The 22760-nt window shown below is 42.7% G+C and overlaps 1 protein-coding gene across 1 annotated transcript in view; it reads left to right on the top strand.

Moving 5' to 3' along the window:
• Nucleotides 1-4089: 4089 nt before the first annotated feature.
• LOC100879151 (Fanconi anemia group J protein homolog) overlaps nt 4090-22760 on the top strand; it is a 46153-nt gene continuing 27482 nt past the window's right edge. The window contains exons 1-3 of the mRNA XM_012285730.2: nt 4090-4355; nt 4572-5133; nt 5224-5335. Coding sequence (XP_012141120.2) covers nt 4264-4355; nt 4572-5133; nt 5224-5335 — 766 coding nt within the window. The 5' untranslated portion in view covers nt 4090-4263. The remainder of the gene's footprint in view (nt 4356-4571; nt 5134-5223; nt 5336-22760) is intronic.

Here is a 22760-nt window from a genome sequence, read left to right as displayed (position 1 = left end):
AACCTCGATCTTTGTGTCATTTGATGGCATTCTTGGTTTTTACCCTTGTTAGGATTTTTCTACAAGCGAGGGATGGAGATTGTTGAAATAATCTAGAGAGAAATGAGCAATAATTTTAAATACGGCTTAGAAATTGTAGATATTATAATATATTTTCATTGTATGGAAATAAAATATGACAAGTTATGAAACCTCAGTAGTCAATGGCGATATATCAGTAGTCAAGTTCTGAGGGTGTTCATGCACGAGCAAAGACGAACGTGATCGATGAAGCTTCGCAGAAATAATGCGAAAATAATTAATTGACAGTGCCTACGTCAACCAGAATTCCATGACGCACTCCTACATTATCCAGCGTACATTAATAGAATCGTTTATCGACAAAGCCTTTTGTCGAGGTCAAAGAAACACGGACCTCGAGGGGCGGAAGGAGCTCTGGAGTCCTGCAAGGGACGGCTAATTCCACTGTGATCGCATCTGATCGATGTCCTTCCGCAACCCCCGTCGAAAAGTTATTGTCCTCCGTGTTTTTCGAATTTACCTTCGTCTTTCGTAACCTCTACCAAATGCTTATTCGAGTTTCCCTATTGTTTCTTCGCTAACAATAATTTCTAATAACTTGATAATTTTAACGCAAGCGTTCTTTCGTCGTTCTATCTCTTAACGAAGCAAATATTTCGATAATTCTTATTAGCTTTAATATCGAGAAAAAATTGTTAGAGTCTTGCTTTTGATATTACAGTACTTCTATTACACAACTGTGCCGATTACGAACGATACAATTTCAAATTCCAAAATTTGATCCGTCAAATTTCTCTCGGCAATTTATGAGAATCTTGGTCGTAGCAAGGAACAAAGAAAAGGAACAATCAAAAGAAAAAACAATTGAACGGTGTTCCAGAAGCAGCCAGATCGAAAGTTCCGATTCCACGACTTTAAGGAAAACCATGAAATCCGGACAAAACATATGCATCCCGTAGGAGCTGGCACGAGCACATACGGACAGTTTCCTCGGTCCCCAGCCAGCATGATTCTTTTATTTTACTTTCAGCCGTACTCCTGGACACGACGTACTCGATTCTGCCTCTCCCTCTCCAGCCACCCTCCTTGGCCGTGTCTACGTCGTGGAAACAACGGGTGGAGAGAAAAGTCTCGAGAAAGAGGAACGGAAACGAAGAAAAGGAGCCGGACCGTGCCAGCCGGACGAGGAAGGACGCATATGGTGTCTTCCACCCCCGAAACTTTTTCGCCGTTCGTACACGAACAGGGGGTGGCTATCTTGCCTATCCCCCCTCAACTCTGACCCTTTTATCTTATCTCACGGCCGATAGATAAGCACCGACGATAAAGCTGCCGGACGAAATGAAGGCACCCGTTGGCGTGGATGCAGTCGCCATTCCTTAATTAAGTCCGGACGACCGTTTGTTCGGTTTATTGGCTTGTTTGCCGCGTGCTTTTCCCTTCGCTGACGAAGATTCGCCGGCCCGGAATATGTTGCTCGTTCCTACGTTACGCCATTTATGGAATTATTTCTTCGTCCTGTGTCTCTACGTATTCCTGGCTTCTCGTATTCCTTTTATTTTATATCTCGCTCCTTCTTTTCCCACCGAGACCTTGCCGTTTCACAAATATTCCACGTTGGAATAATGAGGAATTATGCGCATTATGATGGAAAGTCATGTCGCTCACGTCGAATCGACTTGAAAAAAACACGACTCCCCGGAGTTTGAATGGTAGAGAGGCTTCGATGTTTCGAGACACTGCAAGGTGACCGCGATTGCTCTTCCTCTTGAATAAAACAGGGGGTAACATGGTGGTTGATAAACGAGCACGTAACAGATTTAAATACAAGGGTCATTCGATATGTAAAGAAGCAAGTGACTATTGTTTCAATATGGTTCGTGCAATAAACGTCGTAATTTTTCCATGTTTCATCATAAATTCTTGCAATTTTCGACCGCAAGAGGCTACCGAAACGTTTACGGCGTCAAGGCACATTCTGGTAACCTTCGAGAATTATTACGCATTTCGATGGTCGTTTAACGTTTACCAGGACGAATAAACACGAAATTGGAGGGGTAAAGGGCGTAGAGGAGAACGGTAAACGAGATACGAGATAGAGAGCAAAGGGGAAGGTGGTGGAAGAGGGAGAGCCAGGGAGAGACGGGGAGAGCAGAGAAGAAGACCCCATTACGTATTCCACCGGCATCCCTCTTGATCTCCCCGCATTTTTATTGCACTTGCCGCCAGTAAGAATATGTTTTATTTATATTTCATATTTCTCTCTCTCTGCTCGGCTTCGTGACCACGAGAAAGCTTGATTCCCCGGATTCGCACAGGGTGACCACGGGATACCGCAGAAAGATCCAGAAGGGGGATCTCTGCTGTCCTTTCGTCATTTTCCCCCTCCTCGTTTCCCGTGCCCCGTAATTTCGTCACCGCGATCAGAAATATTTCTGACCAAGGTCTTTGTCGAAGGCGTTCCGACCAAGGGAGAGCGCAATTGACCCATATCATTCGATAGGATCACGCGACAACCCCTCGACATCGAGTTTTAACCGATTAATTGAACACCGTGAAACCGTGGTGGTCGCGTTAATTTATGGAAGTGCCGACGTTGTTATTACACCGATCGCTTTATTTACCGTTTTCGCAAACACGGAGGGGTCATTGTTGAAAAACACCGAGACAAATTGGAAATTCGTACGAGGTTCAAAGCACGCAACTTTTGACGAGTACATTTTCTGCCGAGAAAATGGGAAAGGGTTAAGTTCGCGTTAAGAATTATGGGCGATCGACGACGCATGAAACCGGTCGGATGCTTTGTGACTTTTCACGAGGGTGTTACACGCAATTTGCCACATTTCCTAGTAACAACTTCCTCGAACCCTTCGACGTATTTTATGGATATCACACAGGCTGTGCATAACTTACAGTCCAGTGGCTGAACGTACGGACAACGCGATTCCTCGTCGGGTGTAAAACGACGAGACATCGGGAAAAGCATGAAGTGAATCACGTTTCGCGATCGTAAAGACGAGCTATCAGAAACTAAAGATGCACAATGTGCTATTTTACGAAAGAATTCCTCGCCGTTCAGCACTTCGATTTCGAACTAATGCAAGCGTTTCACGAGAAAAGGCAGAGTTTTTGTAAAAACTAATCGAGGCAGCATCGTTCGAAGGAATATTCCTGTCTCGCAGCGTGTTATCATTAAGATATCCATCATAACCGTGTGAAAACGCAAGAACTCCTGGTCGAGGATCGTTCGGTACAGGTACGTGAGCTGAAAATGCTCGACGGGCTGAGTAATTTCATTGCATATACGTGACGGGCTCCTCGTAACATCCTACGCGGTTGGCAATATGGAAACACGAACGCATACACGCGCGAAACCGTACTCTATCTCTGTGGCGTGGGAATTTCGGATAATTTGATAAGGATTCATGTCAGCGCGAGATGCTACTCCGTAGGTCGAGTGAAATTCCTTATTCAAGTCGCACGCGAGCCGGATGGCTTTTAAATTCCGTGGCCCCCTTTGATGGGGGCCGCTTTCGAAATCCGCCACAACAGCCACGTAAATCAGAAGTTTGATACGTTGGACCGACCGAGAAGTATAAATCACGCGAGAAAATCATATTCCTCCCCACTGTCCGGAACGAATCTTCTTTATGAAGGTCACCGAACAACGTCAGAATTAAGACTGTGGGACTCTGCGGTTCAACTGTCTAATCCTGTTCGCTTCAAAAATTATGTTTCCTTGCTTGGATCTGCGTAGAATACTGTATCGTATATGTAACCGTTTTTAAACAGCGAGATCATCACGAGAAAAAGCGGTAAAAGATGATTCAGGTACTTGTTTCGTTGCAATTTTGTATTTGGTGATGTACAACTTTTGAGATTTGCGAATTGAAGAGTTATTTCGAAACGTATTAAAACGGTATTCAAATTTTTCGCGTAGATTTCCAAATGCGCGCATGTACCGCTAAAATCATGTGACTGTTTGAAAACTTGATTTCTATCAATTGATCACGAGAGTTCTTGATACATTATCCTAATTATTTATTCGTATAATGCATATGGTTTGAATATCGAGCAACGCATAAAAGATTGTAATAAAAATTTAGTTTAAATAGAACGTTAGATTGTAGGTTGTCAGTCATTATCGAAATGCATGCTAATATGGTTGAAAACGCGGGAAACGCACGTGTTCCGTACAAAACAACTGTCAACTATTGTTGTCTTTTTAATTAATATTGATCGATGCTTATAATTGGTGTAATTTGTGCAGTGATTGGATTTGTTGTCTATACTGGCATTAAACTAAAAGTTAACGAGTGGTTGTACGAATCTAGGTACGTAATATTACGTATAACAGCAAAGAAATGTAAGGTTATGTAGGGTGTTATGTTTGTAAACCATATTTTGATGTTCTTTTTATGTTACATTTAAAGGTTTTGATTGAAAAATGTAAATCTTTTTATGATACATATATTTTATTTACAACTTTACGTTGAAACACATTCCAATTTATTATTAAGAGATTCCAACTTGTATGTATGTATTTATAGAATGAGTAAATTGAGTTTGAAGAAATACCGAGCGAAGAATAAAAGATCACAGTTTGAAAATATATTGCCAAACAATGTCATTGAAATAACAGATGATGAGAGCGATACGGCAGATGAATCTAGGAAGGACGTTGAATCCATAACCGCGTCATCTTCTAATCAAAATTATGATGAAGAGACTCTGTATAAGTTTCAAAAATCTACAGACAGTGGAGAGTCTGACGAGGATGAGCAAGGCTCAATATTTGAGTCTACGTCAAATCCACGGGCAAAAACTTCAATGTTTGATTGGAATTACAAGAACTCTCGTCCAAATAAAAATACTAAAGCAGTAAAAGATGATTCTTGTTCCTCTGATGAATCTACTTCCTTTGATTCAAAAGGATATCATTCTAAGCAAGTGAAAAAAAAGATTAAAAATGATCATAAAACAAATAAAGAACCAGAATCTAAGAAAGATGATCCACCGGAAGTGGCAATGCAGTACGAGCAAGTAATATCAGGGATCAAGGTGAAATTTCCTGCCAAGCCTTACTCCTGCCAAATGGCAGTAATGAACAAGGTGAGAAATTGTATTAAATCTTTTTCTACCATAGCACAGTAGTTACAATTGTTATAGTATTAATAAATTTGATATTGATTATGTTCACAGGTTATACAAGGTTGTGTGAAGAGCGAGAACTGTCTTTTGGAAAGTCCAACAGGTACAGGAAAGACTTTAGCTCTTTTATGCAGTGTTTTGGCATGGCACGATCATCATAGTGGTAAGTTAATAATTATTGCTAGTAGAAGAATACTTTTTAAAAAATGTTCAGTTTTCTTCTACTTGTACCTTGTCTGTTTAGTCATTAGTTTATGATGTGTTCTGTTTAGTTTTGTCTAAGTTTCCGCGAACCAATCTCGCGTCTTCCTTTCGCAAAATTTTCGGCCGTCCCGCGAATTTTCAGAATCTTAATGCGCCGTCTCTTGTATACGATCGTTATCATGTTTAGTTCATTAAAATTCCGTCAAATTGGTTGACGTTCGCTCGTCAGAAGTTTTGAAGGACTTGCAAACAATTTCTTAACGCGTCCGTTAAGATGCAGAGCGTCTATGTATATAAATAACAATATTGATAAATAAAAGTTGCTTAAAGAAACTAATTTAAACTGTACGGATCGACATATGTTTTTTACGAATATTTATTACGAATAGCGAGTAGCTTCAATTTATAGCAGTACCGTGATTTCGTGAGATAAGACAGTAGTGTGCGTTAAGATGCTTCGTGCGTTAAGTACGAAGCGTGTAATCAAGAACTTTCGGTATCACGAGAAAGGACATTAAAGAAGTTTAAGAAGAGAACACGGTAAATCGGCTGACAGGCATTCTCGACCGTCGTATTAATTTAAATTATTCAACCGTGTGCATGCCGCTAATTGTTCGCGATTCGCGCAATTAGAATCGAGAATGGGGCTCGCGAATTGCTCGGTACCAGTTCGCGAAAGGACGATACCTGTTTTCGACGAACGTCGCGTAATTTCGCAACCCTAACTCGCGTTATTATTTCGCATTTGCATAATCGTGTCCTTCGTTGCTTTACCGTCTGGTAGCTTCCAGACCGGAGAAAATATTGCAGCAAAACGCTATATCGATGGCTTCTTTTTTATTTCACGTTCAGGACAAATTTCTTTTCGTTATTAGAATCTTTGAAATCTTAGTACATTACGTGCCGTGACGATTTCTGAAGATATCGAATTCGAAAGGAAATTTTTGTACAGTAAGACGTAGTGTTGTTTCGGAATCACGAATGAATTCTTTACGCTTTCCTCGTCCACTTTTTTTCGTGACATCGTGAATTTTGAAATATCGAACACGAACTCCCTTTCATTCGAGGAGTCGTACATGTTCCCTCTCGTCGCGAAAGGAAATCCTGGGATTAATTGCTACCTTTCTGCTAACGTATCATTGCTGCTAACAGTCCGTGTTCCACGCTCCCAAGGAAAAACAGGTGAGGCGATGATGTTACAGGTGAGTTAAAAATCCAAAAATTTACTTTACTGTTATACAAGTTTAGAAATATAAATATTTGGGAAGTTGAGATCGAATAGGGCGTCCAGCACTTAGTAGAAGCCTAAGTTGCAACCGAGCGCGCGTCGCACGACATTGTTCTTTTCTTTCCAGTTATAATTCGCTTGATACTTTCGAAAGCTGTCGGTGTCACGCTCTGCTCGTGGCTCGAGTGGTACTGCTAGCCACCGAAACTTCTGAATTCGTGCACCTGAAGAGCAGAAATAAATTCAAGTTCTCGAGAATCGGTTGAAAATCTCGAGGTTCCTTAACTTAATCGATAACTCCGCGAGTTGACCATCCACGAGAAAAACCAACTCGTCCAAATTAGGACACGGTTTCGCAAACCTTGAAATCCTTTCCTATGCGATTATTATAAAGTCCGTTGTCTAGTACCTTGAAGCGCATTATTATTCGATGGAACTTTTTCTCGGTTCGAGGACAATGTTGATTGCAATTAAGTACGATGTCGGAGAAAGTCGATTATAAAACAGCATAAAGATTCGTGGAAGATTTCGAGAATTAAGACTAAATTATGATCGCGGGACACGTAGTTCGGAGTTGGCAAAATCTGAAGTTTGATTTATGAATTCGAGGGGAGAATGTTAATCAGCACTGCTCCGGAAATTTTGCCAAGATCCATTAAAAAGTAAAAACTATTTCTCGCGTCAGGAAAACTGATTAAATCCGTATCGAAGTTTTAATATTTAAAATTGTAATGCCGAGAGCGTAAATCGCCAGGAAAGTGTCGGAAGAATGGTAAAACGGTCATGACTAGGTTGCCAAAAGACAGCTTGTAAGAAGGAAGTTCTCGTGATGCTTCAAACTACGTTACTTTTTTCTCGATGATTTACGATCGCGTTGAGTTTATGGACGATTAATCTCGGATCTCTGAAAAGCGCACACAATTACCAAAGAATCCACAAAACGAAATCGAGGTGATGCGTCACGAGAGGGGTTTCGAAGGAATATAAATTTCGAAAGTTTATCGTGGAATCGCATGTCGGCTAATGTCACTTTATTATGGCCGGCGAAAGAGTACGTCGTTGTCGACGTGGAGGCAGCTTCGTCTCGACCAACGAAAACGAAGTTCGAAATAGGCAATGGTCTAAGAAGGAGGTCCTATTGTGAGAACAAGAAAACTTGGCAAGTCATAATAATTATCGGCGAACGTGGAATTATATATTGTGTCCCGACCTCGTCGTCGACGTGAATCGTCTTTGCGCCTCAGCATGCAACTACTTGGCGAAATATGCAGCTCTACGTGCTCTTCTGTGACGGTCTGACATTAATAACGCGACCTAGGTCCTGGGTCTTTTGTGCGATCGAGGTACCAACCGTGGTACCATCGTCGAGCACCATTCCCAGAAACACTAATCGCTCTTGTACCGGGCTTTAGTTGCTCTCTAGTCTCGTTTGATCGTCTATTTCGCTCTTTGCGCTGTATACACCGTTGTTGCAGATCATTCACCGCATCATATTTTCAACCGACAATTAGGAATTTTTAACTTCTAGACTCTTAACTTAATCGACGACGATGATCTCGGTAATTTAAGTTTTCTCGAAACGCAGAATCCAGCGAAGAAATCGGTTTCGACGTAACGTTTCGGTCGGTTTCCATGCGATTCGCGAAAGGAAGCAGCGTTTGCGCGCTCTGCTAGAAGCTGAAGAGAGACTACAGAGAAAGAAAGAAAGAAAGAAAGATAGGAAGAAAGGAAAGGGAGAACGGTAGTTGAGGAATGGTGCAGGGCTACCCGCAGAGCACGCTACTTGCCGTGGCAGCTTCACGAACGAAAGACAAAGGAGGGCCCACGCTTTCATCCGTGCCGACATTAAGGTACCTACCGTATACGCTCTTTTGGGACACAATAAGGTCCGCATGCGGGTCCAACGGATCTCACGTCTTCTACGTACGCATACGGCTTTCTTCACAATGAGAATCCTTCTCTTTCTACCCGATCTCACCCTTCCTTCTTTCTCTTTACTCGCTCTCCTTCCACGCTCTCTCTGTTCTTGTCTCGTTTTCGATCTCCGTTTCGTTTGTTGCCCTCCTTTCGATTTTCTCCACTCTTTTGCGTCTTCTTTCGTCTCTCAACGTCTCTCGATTTTCTTTCGTCCTTTGCTTCTCGACCTCCTATCGTTCGCTTTGGAACGCGGTTACCTCCTTTGGGTTATTCGACTTCCAGCTCGATCCGCGAGCATCATTTCTATCAGCAATTTTCCGGGTTCTAAGGTTTCACCGCGAAAGGAAAATCGGAATCACGAAGTTCGCGGTAATAAAGCGGGAACGGGGCAATATAATTGATCGCGTGGCTAACGAGACCGATTATTTACAACGAGCTCAAGATAGGAAATAGCGGTTCACGTGAAAAAATAATGCTGCGACTAATCGTTATTCCATTTACTTAAAGGACAGAGCACGTTACTTCTCTTCGAGACCTGTTATCGTTGCTTGCTGCTTCTCTGATCGATCGCATCCTATTTTAAAGAAACGATTCTCGATTATGGAGTGCTCTTATTCGATGGATTCTAACGATTCGACGATTCTAATTCGAATCGACTTTTCAAACATCGTATTAACAATATGTTAATGTCATTGACACGTCTGTTATCGCGAGGATAAAATCAGGAATTTGTGGATCCAAGATTTTGGAGCTTTTAGTTATTCGATGGCGAATGGTTCCCACGTAATTGTCCGTTCGTTATCTTCCGTTAGCAATTACCAAGAGTTCGATCCTTTAATTTCACAGTTATTTGGATTATACCTGATCGTATCACGTTTACAATTAACTCGTTCATTTAGTCCATCTTGATGCGCCGTGGAAAAAAAGGCAGGTCGGAAGAAAGGGTAGAGCGGATAGAGCAAAAGGAGGGTTATGCAAGAGTGTACGTAGCTATTGATCGATAATAGGATGCAGAATCCTCGCGAAAGAGAGAGCAAAAGGTCCGTGGACAGGTCTTGCCAGTCCCGGATGGTCCCAAGTAGACGCGGAAGATAAGGGACCCCCCAAAGGTATGGCGTGCGCCGCCGGTTTCCAACCAGTCCTGAACTCCTCTCTCGGGTGGTCCCCAACGTTCTCGGGCCCCTCTGTACCCCTTCTTTTATACGTCTCCCCTCTCTTCATCTTTTCCGCGCTCTTCTTTCTCTCCTTTGCTCGATCGTTCGTCCTTCGACGACGATTCGTCGGTTTCCGCGGTCTGCTTTCTGCTCTTTCCGGTTCGTCTTTGACTCCACCTCTGTTACGGCTTCTGCTTCCTCCAGTTTTCATATATAAATTATGTACTGGCTGCTTGGAAGCCATGTGTGTGTTCACGAATAAAATATTGATAAAACAATTATATCGCAATAAAGTATTACGTCGCATTAATTTAATTAACATAAATGGATTGATACAAAAACGATTGATCACGAATGAACTAGGGATAGGAAATGGAAGTAGTAAGAAAGTACAAAAACACATGAACAAAAATAAAATGCGATATTTAATTTTTGTATCGACTCAGTGGACGTGTGCAGAGGACTCGATCGACCAGCGATTGTGCGCTGTGCTCGGTCGTCTGGTTGTCGAGATACGCTAGAATCACCCTCTCTTTCCGAGAAAGGATTCGCGACTCAAAAAGTACCGCCACTGCGGATTCCAGACCTAACCCGCGATCTTACATAATTCTACACGCCCTGGAAGATCGCCTGAGCGTCCAGGAATCGCTCGTTCCAGGATTTCTAAGGGCGAGCTAACGATTTTAGATAGTCGGCCCTCGCAGAAAGGTCCCTCGAATCCTTTTAATCCGCCGTTCCAGAAATTCGCCTGCTCTTCTTTATTTCCTCGCTTCTTTTGTCTTCGTGCACGAAATTGCGTACGTTTCTCGCATTTTAGTCTATTTGCAAATATCCTTCGTCCGTTTCATAGTACTAACAAGTTCTAAAAAAATTTACTTCGCAAAGAAGTATTCTCTGGTACCGTCCGAATGACATAAAAAATATTTTTGTACCGTAACGCCTGAAGCTCGAGGCGGACCACCCTGTATAAGTACTCGAATTTCATTTTTTTCACGAATAAGTAAATTGTCTTCGCAGCATACCTGAACAGGGGTTGACTTACATAAAATCGGCATCCATTGGTTCGTGGAACGTGATCGTGTCCCGATTTCTCTATCCTCTCGAGCCAGGCCTGGTCAGAGTTAATGAAAAATGACGTGTATAAACCGTGAAGAGGTAAATTGACCGTTGGCCTTGAATAATCCGCGGCCCCGATGAATTCGGTCGTTCGACGAATTCGACCGCGCATTCCCCGATGTAATTCACGTGGAATCGATCGTGTAGATAGATAGAGAGGGAGGAGAAAAGGGGTATTTTTTTTCGTCGAGGCGGAAATGTTTCGCAGGTAAATTGCGTGGCGCCAGGCGCCCCGGGCGTGGCGTGGCGTGTTGCGTCGACTGGTCGTCGTTTCGCCAATTGACGCCCGGTTTGCTTCGTGCAATTTTCGCCGTCGCTTCGCGCCTCGATTCGCATTCGTTTCGAGATATCGAATCTCTTCTTCACGGACGATCTATCGCCTAGTTTTTTAAGCCTTCGAATTTCAACTCCGCGACTTCTTACAGTCTTTGTCTTTCCGTACGGTGTTTCGTTTCCTAGATATCGTTAATATTATTTTTTAGACGAGCCTCATTTAATTACTTTTTCATTCGAAATGAATTTGCATATTTTTGTTCGAGAGCTTAACATGCCACGCGATAGTTGGCGTTAGGCAAAGAGAAGGAAGTGTGCCGAGAAAAGAAAGAGAAATGTTTAAAACGATGGGAGCCAGACTCTTCGTTTATTTCCATTAAACTCACCGGTTACTCGACTAATTAGATTTAATTGGCGTGCGCCAAAGATCGCCTTAATTCGAGCCTCTTTTTTTGTCTGGTGCAATTCAGCAGTAAAATATATTTTGCACGCTGGTTGAATTTCTAATGAGCCGTCCGCTAACGGAACGCATTTATTTTTGCGACACATAGTTACTCGACGATAGATTCCTCTTAACGATCTTCAAATTCCTCGGCATTTCTATTTTACGAAGCGTCGCGATTTCCATTCTCTTGCGCGTTGCGATTTCTACCTTTCCAAATTTCGTGCCTTTTACCTTCCTCGGAGTCGTGCTTTTAAAATTCCTCGGCGCAGCGATGTCTACCTTCCCAGGTATCGTAATTTCAACGTATTCCTTGCCATCGGTGCGTGCAAAATAAATATATTTCGATCGGGACGTACCAAAGAGTTAACTTTCGCGAGAAAAATGGAAGAAAATATGTCTCAACCTTTTTCGGTCCTCCTTAGCATTTCGAAACATCGAATGGAGTGCAGTTTTTCGAGTTACCGTCAATAGTGTGTAAATAAATAAATTCTCGATGTTGCAAGCGACGCGTTCGATCGAACCTCGGTTGGGCGTCAATCAATCTACTTTTTAATCGCCACTGTAACTTCACTTCCATGGGAATTTTGGGGCTGTTCCGTTCTACGGCCGAACGGTTTTCGACCGCAAATACAAACACGACGAATTCCCGATCTCTGAATGAACGGCATCGAAATTTCGATCGTTCGAGTGAGGGGTCGCTGCGAGCACTTGATTCTACCGATTCTCGCGTCCTTTCTCACACCTTCTTTCGTGTTTTGCACGTGTACGTTACGCAGAACGATATAGAAAATGATATTTTTTCCGCAACTCGCGGACACTCGACTAAACCGTGTAAACGCTCCCGTGTGCGTGAAGAAAATATAGATATTTGACTCCGGGCTCGCGTGAAACGATTTGCAAATTTTTTTTATCCGATCCTTTTTCCGGCAAACTCTACCGCGAGTTTTAAAAACGTTCTCTAAGTGAACGCGTTTGTGTGACGAAACTTGTTATAATATAAATTTTAGTCGGGACTCTTTGATGTTCGTGTTTCTTTTATTTAGCTACACAAATGAATTTTAACTTTGATTCTGATTAAAATCGTTTTTGGAGTGCCCTCGATCGTTCGAGATATGTTTGCGCGTTCCGTTGTGTTTCGTTTGAAAATATATATCCCGAAGAAGTACGTACTTCTCGAGTGACCTCTTCTAATGAAAATTTCAGCATTTTGGAATTTGACAATTCGAAAACTTGATATTATAAAAAATTGAAGAGGAGAGGCGAAGAAGCAAAGTGGATTCGTGCAACGCGCTATCGGCGCGTACAAATATACGTTCCTTGCGATTCTTCAAATTCTCTGGTTTCCACGAATCTGCAAGCTGTGTACGAGGATAGTAATCGAATTGGCAGTTTCATTACGAAAAGCTTCCTCCGAGATTGCGTACGATCGACTAGCAAAGGAAGAGAGAACCCATGGAAAAGAGGGAGGGAGGTGGGCGACACCCTCTCGACCGCTTAGTTAAGTGCAGAAACTTCTCCCGCGCATTCTACGCCAGCTTCGATCTCTCTTCTCCTCTTCGCTATACAAATTTATGGCGTGCATACGCACAATATGCGTGCACACGACGTTAAACAAAAGCGGGTAGCTCGCGCGCGCTCGCCTCTTTTTGCGCGTGCGTGCACACTGGATCATGAATATGTATGGGTCTTTGCGGAAGATATGCGCGTGTCCTTTTTCCAACAGCATGTGTGCGTAAGATCAAAGGATGCCGCCCACCTTCTTTCCGCCCAGTCTCCCCCTCTCTTTCTCTCTCTTCTCGCCATGTTGCTCCCTCTCTCTTTCTCTCTGCCGGTTAATCGGCCTCTCCTTCTCTCTTCCTCCTCGCCATCCTGCCTTTTCCCTCGCAAAAATCTCGTCTCGCTCGCGCACCCGCTTTCTACGTACTTTTTTCCTTCCCTTCCGATTCCTTTTACCCCCACCGCCGACCGGTACTTTATTCGCGCGAGTGTACATTACGCGAATATCTTCTGTTCGATGGTTATTCTTTTTTATGCCGGTTCAACGTGTTCCATGACGAAATTCATCAGCGAACGACGCCATAATTGCGGAAATCCTAGCAAGTAGAATCGAACAGTTTTTATTTCGTTTCTCGGTGAACGTGTCTTAATATCTGTCGATACGGTTACTCGATAATTTATGTAAATAATTCGGAACTGTCCTCGGTGTTCGTCGATACGGAAGTAACCATCTAAAGCAACGGAGAGGGATGATTTTCCTCTCGAAATTGTTGCATTCTGAATGATATTTAACATAAATTTACAATTTTCCTTGTTGATGTATGATAATACTTAGGTATACAATTACCGTATTTCGAGAAAACCGAAATTTCATCCTATTTAGTCGGTTGGGAACGCGAAGTTACTTCGCGTTTTACGAGTAGTAACTTGAACGATGGTACACACTATTAGAAAATAGCAAAAAAGTATCTAAGTAAAGCACGACACAAAGTTTTCGCTTCAGCAATGTCTTCTACCGGTACGAGACATCTACTTTAACAAGGGTTTGTTTATTCACTGTCTTTATAGGTCTTCGTAAGTCTGTCTATAATATCGATTGTATTTACGCACTGGAAAGTTTCGAGAAAATGTGCAGGAAAACTGTCAAGTTACACATGTATTACGCAGAAATGTCAACCGATTATAAGTACCAACTCTTCGAGGTACAATAATTTTCTTTACTTTGTGGCATAATAACGACCACCTGTGCGGTTACTGTTTGTCGAATGTAGAAGAAAATTAAGCTTACACGAATATACCGGTATTCGCAAAAGTTTTAAAGACCTCCGTGACTTCGAAAGTGTCTTACAACTTCAAATTTGAAGCACTCTTAAATCAGAAATTTCCATGTGTTCGCGAAGTGGAGCGAAGGGAATCTGAAGCACGAATTAGCATTCGCCAAGTTCGTTTCCCACGATCGAAAGCATTCGGTGGTGTTCCTCGAAGCTCATCAGTTCCATAAGGGGAGGTTCGTTTTCCCTGTCCGTCTCGTTCAAGACTTCCCGATCGAGCCGCGAAACGATGCGCATTAAACGAGGTGAGAAAATTCTTGACGGTCAGCGAACAAACGAGAGGATCCGCCGCGAAACGGAAGGGAACGAATGGCATTCAGCGAATAATATGCCCGCAGCGCGAAGAATCCCTGAGGTCGGCACGGAAACGGATGCTAATTAATGACTCTTAATTCTCTTAATTGGTCATTGCGATCGTGGCGGTCCGCGAGTGCTCGCGAGGACCAGTACCTTTCAGACTATCATTTTCCCACAGTCGACGGGTTGCCATTCTGAACCACGATCGATCGATCCTTTTGGTCTTCTCGATTAATTTTTCAAGGTCATGGAATTCCTCGATTGCGTTTATTCGCTTCCATGGGGTTACCGTGTCCGTGGCGCCACCGGACGGCACTTCGCAGAACTTTCACGTGCAGTTAGCACGGAACAGAACCCTGCATACAGGGTGACCTGAAAATAATATGTATAGAATCTTTTTAAAACAAGATTTAAGCATTTCACTTTCTTTTTATAGAATCAATAATTACATTAACCTGTATGAAAATAGATGATCTCAAAGTTATGTCTACATTAACCACTTTTATTTTCAGTATTTATTCAATGTATTTCTGAATGATCGTTCATGAAACCTTAGTAGAATATTAGTTTCGATTGTTAGATTAATAATAAAAATTATTGTAATGTGTTGTCTGTGGAAACTCTTCCATCCATATCGTCATCTTCAAGTCTTCCATGATAGTACACAAACGGTGCTAAAGCAGCGATTCTATGCACGTAAAATATATCTAATATCTTCCGTAAATAGACTTCGAGAACAACAGTGGTTAGATCGTTGTCAGAATAAATATATCAATTACATTTCGAGACTTTCCTAGTTGGAATTTTTCAAAGCTTTTTGCATCGATTACGACGTAACCTTTTAACGTTTGAATAAAGAATCAGTGGATGTATCGATCAGGAGTACGATTGAAAATCTCTGTAAATTCGTAGAGTGTAAAAAGAAAGAATCGAATCGTGATTGAATTGTGAAAAAGAATCGCGAGTCATTCGCAAAGCGACGAACGGTTTTATTAAAATCGGTCGGATTTATGAGCCGCGTGTATGGCGAAGCTTAAACGAGCCGCACAAAGGGAAAACGAGCATTAAATTTGCACAGCGACTCGCTTGAAAAGCTAGCACGCCACTTGGACGGGTCGTGCGCGCATAAAAGAGTCTGTCCATCGTGTTTTCTTCATTCTCTGTTCGGCAGTTTTACCTCCTCTTCTGCTTCGCTCTAATTTTCCTTCGCCGCGAATCCTCGAGTCTTCATTATCCTGCGTAGTTTCACGAAATTTCATTGTTTCAATGATGAACCGTTTCAAAAGAGAGCATCGTTCTTTTCTTCCGTCATTGTCCACGATTGATTTTTATTCGCTTTGAATGAATTAAGACAGTTGCCATCTTTATTATCCGGTAATTATTACTTTAAACGTAGGCAAGAACGTAATACAGCGGAGTGACAGTCAGAAATTTTTGTACACGTTAATCCGATACTCGTTTTCGAGGATACGTCGTACAATCGAGCGCAGAATCAAAGGGTTAAACGAATGTTCGAGATCAACCCTGAACATCCCCGAAAAGTTTGTCGATACCGGCAGACATCGCGACCAGAAACCGAAGCCAGACAAAAGAAGAACCGGCGAAAGGTAGAAAGAGAGGAACAGAGAGACAAAGAAAAGGAAAGGAAAGGGATAAATATTCGAACATGGTTTTCATGGAAGTTCATCGGCACGCTGTGTGGAGGGCGCATTGATGCAAAGGCGGCATTGTTTTCCACGCTGCAGAATATCCTGGAATCTAACGGAGGAAGAAATTCTCGTACTCGTCGGTTCGGCTCTCACCTCCTTTCCAGTCGCATTTTTAATTTCCATTGTCGTCGATGTACCTCCTACTGGATGCACCGCGAACGCCCACGACCAGTCGCTTCTCCACCCCCTTACAACCCCTTCGACTGCATGCGCAACCGAGACGTCGCGATAAACCTGGCCCCTGGAGACTAATCTTCGACGAAACACCGGTATCGCATACATTCAAACAAGAATTCAGCACTTTTTAAGCGAACGTGTACATTGTCTACCACGCAAATCTTCTATAGGAAAAATGCCGATGACGGGGAAGGCCGTTCCTGCAAATTAAACATAATACTTCTCGAGTATCGAAGCCGGTGTATTTCTTTCGTTAAAGTCTCTAGGAGCTCTCTAAGGTTTATCGGTTCTCTAATTCCTCTTTTAAGATCTCAAGATGTACCGGCATTTCTGGCACCCCTAGAAGCCTTCTTTTACGTCGCCATTTTCGTTAGGGAAACTTCTCATGCTCGGTACTTTTCGGATCTCAAAGCGCTCTTTTAGAGAGTGCAGTTAAAGATTATAGGGCGGTAATTAGCAATGAGTTGATATCTCGAAAAAGGAAGGGTAGTTAGAGGATTTATTGTTGCACATGTGCACTGTACATAACACCGAGGGTAAGAATGCGAGCCACTTTGACTGATCCTCGAGAGGAAGTATTATCAAGAAAGATGCACCGATGCAAGATTCCTGCATCGTCGAAATTTCGAGCCGTATAAAAATAAAATGAACGCGACCTTGTTTTAATAAATAAAATTTCCGATTAATATCCGATGTTGTTATCTTTTGGCAGTTTTACGGAATTGGAAAAGAAACTTCTTTTAACGTTGATTACTCTGACAGGAATACACGGTGCCTTTTATTCTTTTGCCGTCGTCAAAAAGTATATATTCGACTACTTAATTCTACCTGCACGATACTAAATAGGAGTCAAAGACTCGTTAAATTTTCGTTAAGAAAGTGCACAGTAGCGTGACCAATATGATCCACCTGGTCGTAGACGATTATTCCTGGTTGCAATAAATTTTGCGACCACTTCACCCTTTCCTCTTCTTCTCTTTGCCGCTCGTCTCCTCTCTCTCTTTCTCTTTCTCTCTCTCCCCTTTGTCGCAAGCTCTTCATTGCTCTCGGTTCGCTTACGTATCCGTTTCCTCGGTTGCACGTGTGTAAGGCAAGCATGCACATGATGCACTTCATGTACCGAGTGAAACCGCCCCGTGCTACGGCACTAATTAACTGATTCTCATTACGTAGCCCCGCGCTACACGAGGCTGCGTTTAATGAGACCACCGGTACGGCGCGGGCTTCATCGCGAAAGGCATTCGACTCGATGGGAATTTGTTATGATAATATCGATCGGTCGGCACAAGAGACACGACCAGTTTCGTTCGCTCTCTTAACGAGACTCGTAGCCCACCCTTTAGCTTCCATTTTGTTTTGCACCCGATGGAAAATCGCCAGTTTCGACGCATTGTTTCTAATTCCATCGATAATTTAGGAAATCTTCCGTAGTTAACACCTCGGTGTTACGTATCGGCGACTTTATTTTTTATGGGACTTATAGAAAACATTTATATTAACTGGGATTTTAAGATCTAGGAGTGTAAGACCTTAGAACAGTCCGGAGGATCTTGAGAAATACCTAATGCAAGAAAAACTTATAAGGAATTTAAGAAGAGGCTAGAATTGATTGGCAAAATCGGATATGGTATCTGGAATCGTTGATTTAAACGAGCACGGATGATCGTATCCCTATTCTGATCAGATAACGATTTCGTGCAGCTTCTTTCGATGCCAATTAGTCAGAATGAAAGCGCACGAAATGTTTGCTCGCAAAGGTGTTGAGTGCTATTCGATTAATATTTGTGAAATTCGATAGTCGATCAGCTATTCGGAGTTTATTTGCCTGGCCATCGATGAGTAATTTTGTATCGTTGACTGAATCAGCCTGAAGGGATTAATTAATTCCAGAATTAAATATTACATGTTAATAAATCTGGATATGCTCTCTCATGAAATCGTGATGTATCGTTGCTTTATTAATCGTCCACGTGTTTGACTATCCACCTATAGAAAACCACTATGCAATGTTATTGTACACGTAGCAGTCATTAAACTTATTTAACTTGGAATTACCGTAATAAGATAGTGTTATGTTGTTATCGTATTAAATCGTTTAATTGTGCCGATGAACCAGAAGCGATCAGCGACGCACTGATCCGCAAACTTTCTAGAAGATCGTTTCGAATTTCCACGCGAATCGAACGTTCCAAAATGGAAAATTCCGGTTAATTATAATCGTGGCGTTGTCTGGCTACGCGCGTCCATTTTCACTGGTACTAAATCCCCTCCCCGATTCCTTCGAACCAAGCAACTCGTCCAAACTCGTCGAAAAGCTAAGAAATAAAGACTCTGGGACCCGATTACCCTAAAAAAGTAGGCCGTAAATGGTAGAAAGGCTCGCGATAGAAACGAAGAGTCAAAGTCGAAGGGTACGATCGATCGAGCGTTTCGATCCGAATGATCATCAGAGTCGATGTCCGGAACTGGGTCCCAGGAAGCAGCAGTCGATCCGAACGCGTCGGATGGCAATCGCGTCGTTGGATGTTGGCAGCTCTTTGCCGAGGAATCGTGGATGGTCTCCATCACACGCGAAATGCCCATGTACATTGTCCTTCTAGCCAGGAGGATCCTGAATTCCCATTGGACGAAAACCGTCACAGCTACCACGCCCATCTGGCCTTCTATAGAGGTTCACCTATACCTTCAGAGAGGCTCTCTCTCTCTCTCTCTCTTTCATTCGCAAAGAAGGGTTTCATTCTCTCTCCCTCTCTCATTCTCTATTTCTCTCTCCCTGTCTCTTCGTGTCGCTTCGAACGCGATGTCCAGGTGTGCGGGAACGTGTACATGCGCGACTGGTGCACGTTTCTCCTTGCACATGCAACACACAGGGATCTTTACCCTGAACGAGCCAGTCCTACCCTTCTTCTTCGTCTTCTTCTTCTTCTTCTTCGTCTCTTCTCTTGCTCTCTTATTCGGTTTCGTATGCAACCGGAGGAACGCGGAGGAAGGAAGGAAAGCAGGGACGAACGGATAGATGGGGATGGTTCTCCGGTGAAGAGTGTAACCTGGGATTCGAGCTTCCCTCGCGCGACCAGAACGAGACAGAAGAGGACTGCTATTAGCGAGAGTTCCGATCCTCCTAGATTCGTCCGTGCTTCGGAATCAATTTTATTTATTCCTTTGTCGCGGTCACCAGACAGAAAGACTACTCCAGATAACGAGAGAAATATTCGGGATCAAGTGGTGCACGATTAAACGATTACATTTGAATAATTTTGCGCCCCCTGCTCGACTCGATTAAACTTGGACTACCTTCGAGACACTGTGCCGATTCTGACGAGTTATGGGGGATTATTTGAGAACTCGTTGATATTACATTTTGTTTCGAGCTCAAGGCAATACACGAGAAGTTGTGCAAAGTGATCATTTAGAAAAGAAGTGAAGTACACGCGATACACAAATTGCCTCGTGAGTTTTTGCTTCTTACGGTACAGAACTTTTGACACTTTTGGAATCTGGATAGTTTGTACAGAAATTTGTATAGTTCGAAGAAAATATGGGAAAAATTTCTTTTGGATCTGATCACGATCGGTTCGAAGCTTTCGCTGAGCCGCTTCTAGGAGGGACAAGGCACACATCTAGGAGCACTGATGAGTTTTTCGAGTGGCAGCCAAGCCGTTTGTTGTTGAACACATGTGAAGGAGGACGAAGCTGCTTCGCTTTTTAGACTTTCGTCTAGCTGACCGTACTCATTACTTCCATCTTCCGGAGAAAAGCTCGCCTCTTCTTCCTCTAACCCTTCTCTTTTTATTTTCTTTCATCTCTGGCTACTTGTTCTTCCACGTCCAGCTGCTGAAGTTAGACGAGAACTCGAGCTCTAATATAGTTTGCATTTGAAACGCTATAAAAGTTCATAGTCTCTCATGCTAGTATACTAATCTTATTATACTCAAAAGATTCTTAATAAAATGTTAGCTCACTTTTCGACACGAACATCGAACGAAAATTTGTCGCGATCAATTCTTCTAATCGGCACGAAACATCGAAGTTCGTAATAAACTTATAAGTTTCAAGAAGAGGAAACCTTGAGCTTTAAAAATTCGCGAAGAAAACGAACCATTAATCCCGCTTGTTCTTTGCAACAGTTTCTCTTTCTTTAAGCGACTATTACAGGTACGAAGGATATTACGGTCTGCCAGGAACACGTTTTCTTATGCTCCAGAGACCTCCATGAAAGCGTTTGAAGTAAACAGAAAGGATCTAAGGATCCATCGACAAAACGCGAGGGAGGTCATGAGTTTTGAATAAAAGAGGGAAAAAAACGAAACACGAAACTGCACGGTTGATGAGAAGCTGTAGAGAAATGGTCAGTAAACGAACTATTAGGTGGAGAGGAAAAGTTAGAAGTGGCGGATTGGTTGAGAAAACTAAACGAGAGAAAAAAGAGTGGAAAAACGGAGCATGAAGAGGCACACTCGACAGATAAGAATGAAATTCAGAGTTCAGCGGAGTGTGTGTTGGGAGAAGGTTTGTTTGCGAACAAAGTAAAATATGTCGAATTTTGATTCGAATAAAATATCGTTTGTTTCGTTTTCTGTCTACGTGTATTAATACTTGTAACGTGTGGAGAAGAGTCAGGCAAGTTGATATCGTAGGAAGGAACATTTGAAGCAGGATCGCGAACAAAGGGATGAAAATCACGCGGGAAAACTCGATCCGCGAGCTTTTAATTTACACTCGTGGGAGGGCCACAAATTCGTTTCATCGGCTCTCCTTCCCTCGGGAGAGCAATGAACAGTCAGTGGGAAATTTGGAAGAGCAAAATATCCCGTGGGACGTTGTAAACGCGGATCCCTCTTCTGTGCAACGCGTACATCCGTAATCCAGCCGTCGCTACCCGAATCGCGTCTAATTCCTTTAATTAAATACACCAAGCTCACTTTCTGATCCTCTCTCGAATACTTTCTGCATACTTCAAATAACTCTTTAATAATTCGTAACGTCAGCTGTGTCGGTATTAGTAATAAAACTTGATGTTATAGTCTATTAGTACTTTTACACGTTTGGAATGTTACAATTGTAAATTTTGTACTTTGTTTTAATGAAGAACAAGTCAATGCGTGTTGAAAACATTCATGACACTTTCATGCAGATACTTTTGTGACACTTTGAGCTTTAAATTGATATGCCACATGTGTTTCAAAATGTTATTGTCCTGTTCTCATGATCAGAGCATCGAAACAAGATTCTGGAAAGAACATAGCACAATCCATGAATGAAAATGTATCACCGTACTCGAAACCGTGCAAACCTTAAGACCATTATTTTCATTCTTCCAGCACCATAGAAAATTTACTAAGCAAACAGTAAAGAACTTTGTTCGAGGAACCTCAGTCCCATTCTTACAAATCCAGAAAGGAAAGGTGAATGGTACAAGCGTTTCCAGAAAAAGGAAAGAGTCCTATCGATATCCCTGAACTAGATCATCCTCGACCACAAATCACCGGTAGCAGTCTCGGATCCTGATGGTAATCAGACTCCGCGGCGAAAACGATCGTTTCGTTTGTTTCCTATCGGATCTCTCGGGAAAGAATCGTATCGTATCGATCACGGAAACGAGGAAACTGGCTGTTCGTAGTGATCTTGTTAATCTACGGCGAAAAGTGTCCGCCAAACGCGACCTGTTTCATCTTTCATTGTACCAACTGTTCTCCTCCACTCGGGTCAATTCCTCTTGGAGTGTTTACGCAATAGACGGACTCTTTTGTCCATCGAATGATGAGCATCACATTGTCCGTCCATCTGGTCCGTTCGTCAGTTTACCGAATAGATATCTGCTCCTTTTTTGTCTCTTTCTCCGGCGTGCACGAGGGCTTCCTTCACCTCGAGGAAGATGTACTTTTGTGCCTTTATGAAGGAACCAGCCTCGTCCCCCTTTTGTTCTTTGTCCCTTGCCGAGGTTTTTCGTTTCCGCGAGGGCTCAGCGGTGGAGAGGAGTCCCGTAGGATCCGCAGCCCTTAGGTTCTTCTCGAGACAGGTTACCAACGTTTCTCTGTGTATCCTGCGAGCAAGAATCGATCCTGATGGGAGAAGAGGACGGGATTCGTCTTTTTCTAATTGGATAGAACTCGATCCTCTGCCTACTGGAAGGGATTCTTCGACGTTTATCGGCTAATAAAGGGATGGAAGCGGTGTGTGTATGTTTTTTTATCCGGTATGAAAGCTTTTCCTTTTTTTCTACTTCTCCTTCGTCTCTGT

This window comes from Megachile rotundata, chromosome 15, assembly GCF_050947335.1.
Source record: "Megachile rotundata isolate GNS110a chromosome 15, iyMegRotu1, whole genome shotgun sequence".
In the NCBI taxonomy this organism is placed as follows: Eukaryota; Metazoa; Arthropoda; class Insecta; order Hymenoptera; family Megachilidae; genus Megachile; species Megachile rotundata.
This window is presented reverse-complemented; position numbering and strand designations above follow the sequence as displayed.